The sequence below is a fragment of the Echinops telfairi genome, unplaced genomic scaffold, assembly GCF_000313985.2.
Source record: "Echinops telfairi isolate 266 unplaced genomic scaffold, ASM31398v2 ScPeMD7_7475;HRSCAF=8513, whole genome shotgun sequence".
NCBI classification, from domain to species: domain Eukaryota; kingdom Metazoa; phylum Chordata; class Mammalia; order Afrosoricida; family Tenrecidae; genus Echinops; species Echinops telfairi.
This window is the reverse complement of record NW_022111379.1, coordinates 29,375,902-29,379,300: the sequence shown is the minus strand read 5'-3', so window position 1 is coordinate 29,379,300 and position 3,399 is coordinate 29,375,902. Positions and strand designations below refer to the sequence as shown.

The following is a 3,399-nucleotide window of genomic DNA, read 5'->3' as shown; positions in this document are numbered from 1 at the left end:
CTCCCTGCCTCCAACCTTCGGCCACACTCGTTTCCTCTCGGGAAGTAACTTCGGGAGCATCTTCTTGGTCAGGCCCTCTTCTTGGGACCAGGGAACACTTTTATTTGGTGTGTGGCGACCTCCAAACCGACGCATCGTGAGCTCTCAGATCCGTCAGAATGATTCCGCCGACGCCGAGGCCGGTGTCCACCGTCTGGTCAACCTGCACCTGCGGGCCTCTGACACCCGCTTCTCTCTGGGTTTCTTTCTGGACCGCGATGATGTGGCCTTGACGGGCGTGGGGCACACTTTATCCACGAGCTGGCGAAGGAGAAGCACGATGGGCCCAGTATCTCTGGAAGCTGCAGCACCAGCGCGGCGGCCCGCCCTCTCCCAGGATGCACAGAAGTCCCCCAAGATGAGTGTGGTAGAACCTGGACGCCATGGAAGCTGCCCTAGCCCTGGAGAAAACACTCAACCAGGCCCTTCTGGACCTGCGCGCCGTGGGGTCCACTCACGCTGACCCCCATCTCGGTGACTTCCTGGAGACCCACTTCCTGGACAAGGACGTGAAACTCCTCAAGAAGATGGGCGACCACCTGACCAACCTCCGCAGGCTGGCCGGCCCCCAGGCCGGCTGGGCGATTATCTCTTCCAGAGGCTGATCCTAGGAACCTTCAGTGCCCAGTCACCTGTGAGGGGTCCTCTGCCTCCCCGTCGGCCATAGCCCCTCTGCCTGAACCTGCCCCCTGCCAGCCAAAGGGACACCGCCCTGGAGCTCATCCCCCAAGCCGGGGTCCACATGGAAACAATGAAGCTTCCTTTTGCAGCAAAAAAAAAAAAGTTTTTAAATATTTTAGATATATATATTTTTTAGAATAGTTGGTACATGATGCTTATTTTATTATGTATTACATATATATGGATGTGTGTATATAATTTCTTGGAGAATATGTTTCAAAGTACTGAAAAGGAGAAGAGATACTGACAGTGAGGAAATAGCAGGAGGTCACATCTGACCATTCTTGATTCAGTAGGAAAAAGAACCCAGCTCTACAGCAGCCCAAGACCAACAGCGAGAGATCGGACATGCCTCCAGCCTGCAGCCTCTTTTTCCCCTACTCTGACACCGTTTCTCCCAGGGCACTCTACTTCTTTGCTTTATCTGGGTTTGATAATCCATTGCAATGGTCACACAGAACTCTCCAGTAATACAATTACGATTGTTTATTAGGGAAGTTAACCGGCTACTGCAAATCAAGATACAATAAATAAATGAAACATTAAGGCTCTCCTTCCCCTCTTGCTCCAGGCAACTTCTTTTATACTTGATTTCTTGAATTTCCTTACAACCTGATAGTCTCAGAAAAAATCAACTCACAGTGGGAACTGTTTAAAATCTGGCAAGTACAGAAAGCTATGAATAGTAAAAAATGATTCATCTACCCATGTGAATATCAGTAGCACTTCAGTAGCACTTGTTCTCAGCGAATAGGCATATCTCTCGCTAGGTCCCAGCCTCTCAATCACTTGGCCTTGGCTTCTGCCTTCACGGCTTCTGCCTTCATGGCTTCTGCCAGGGAGCCCATCCTTCTGGTTCACTGCTTCATGGTCTCCGAGGCACTGCCCCTCTCCTCTCTCTGTGGCTCCTGTGCTGACTCCACTACATCAGATAGGGATCCAGGGAGTGAGTCACTGTGGCTTTTCTTTCTTGACAGTCACGGGCATCTCTCTTCCTGCTTCTTAAATGGCTCTTATTCCTTGAGTAATGGCCCAACTGGCCTCTTAGTATTTCGCACACTTGAATGGTCTTTGAATGGTCTTATCCAATCATGCAAGCCAACCATACAAATAAGGTGTCTGAAATACTAAGTACTACCAGAGGTCAGTTTTCCCATTACTCAAGGAATAAGAGAACCACTTCAGAAGCATGTTATAGGAGTCCTGGTGGCGCAGTGGTGACGCATTGGGCTGCAATCCGCATGGTCAGTAGTTCGAAACCACCAGCAGCCTGGAGTCAGAAAAACTGGGCTTTCTACATCATAAACAGTTACAGTCTTGGGAACCTACAGGGGGTCGCTATTCATGGACTCGATGGCAGTGAGCTAGAGTGAGATGAGGAATTTGTAAGACAGCTTTCTGGCCAACTGACTGAAATGTGCCATTCCCAAAAATAGGTGACCCAAGAGAATTTGAAATTATCACACAAAATAAACAACAACAAAACCCCCTAGACAATAATCAAACAAAATAAACAAAAACTGTTTGCTTATCCAATCATTTATTTGATGAGAGTTAAGAGAAAAATGGATGGAAGAGCCATAATCTTATTTTACATTTACTTTGAAAATACTTACGTCCACTTCACCACAGATAAAGAAAGGAAGAGAGAAAATGGGAAATGGAGGGAAAGAGAGATGCTCACACATATCAGTTGTTTCAGCTACCCTGGACCAGAATGAGACTTTGTAAGTGAAGGGACTATTGTGAAAGGCCGCTGCAGTCCTCAGAAGATTCAGTCCTCATCTGTAGCTGATCGCTACTGCCAGACACCTCAAGTAAGAAATCCCACATTCAACCCACACAACCATGATAAACACACGCATCTGGGATACTATGAATCTTCTGTAAATAGCAGCCCTTTTATCTGAAGCTCTGGTAGCACAGTGGTTAAGCACCTGACAGCTACCTGAAAGGTCGGTAATTCGAATACATGGTTGCTACAGAAATCTGATTCCTTAAAAATCATATTTTTGAGGTAACAACCCAGTGTTCAACCAACAGCCCCACCAGGACTTCTTAGTAATCTTACAGAGAGCTGTTAATCAAAACTACAATGACCTATCACCTCACTCCATTAGAACAGCAATAATAAAAAGAAAAACAAAAAATAGAAGACAAGTGTTGACAAGGTTATAGAGAAACGAGAACCTCCACTACTGTATGTAAAATTGTACAGCTACTTGGGAAAAGTTTGGCAGTTCCTCCAAAAATTGATCATAGAATTACCCTTTGATCCAGTAACTCCACTTCGGTTAGTAGTGGCTGGGTTCTTAAAAGCTTGCAAGTGATGAAGATACTATTACTGGTCTCTTCCCTAGATCAGAAAAGGGTGAAGAAAATCAAACGCTCATGGAACCACATACCACAGAGCCTCCACTAGCTCAGAACCAGAACTAGTTGGTACCCTGCTACCACTATCAACCACACTGGTCAGGATCACAATCACAGGACTGGAAAATACAGAACAAAAGTCACAATCATAAAAAGACCAGATTTATTGGCCTGATTAAATCTGGTGTATCTCCAACCCACCCACTCACCCCCAGACTCACCCCTTCAAACCTGGAACTGAACACACATTGCTAAAGATGACCTTGCTGTCTAAAACGAACAATAGCACCTCTAAGGAACAAACCA

At 46.2% G+C, this 3,399-nt stretch overlaps 1 protein-coding gene across 1 annotated transcript in view; it reads right to left on the bottom strand.

Annotated features, from left to right (window-relative positions):
- NIPA1 (NIPA magnesium transporter 1) overlaps positions 1–3,399 on the bottom strand; it is an 84,267-nt gene that overhangs the window by 65,116 nt on the left and 15,752 nt on the right. Inside the window, exon 2 of the mRNA XM_004699733.2 lies at positions 2,989–3,039. Coding sequence (XP_004699790.2) covers positions 2,989–3,039 — 51 coding nt within the window. The remainder of the gene's footprint in view (positions 1–2,988; positions 3,040–3,399) is intronic.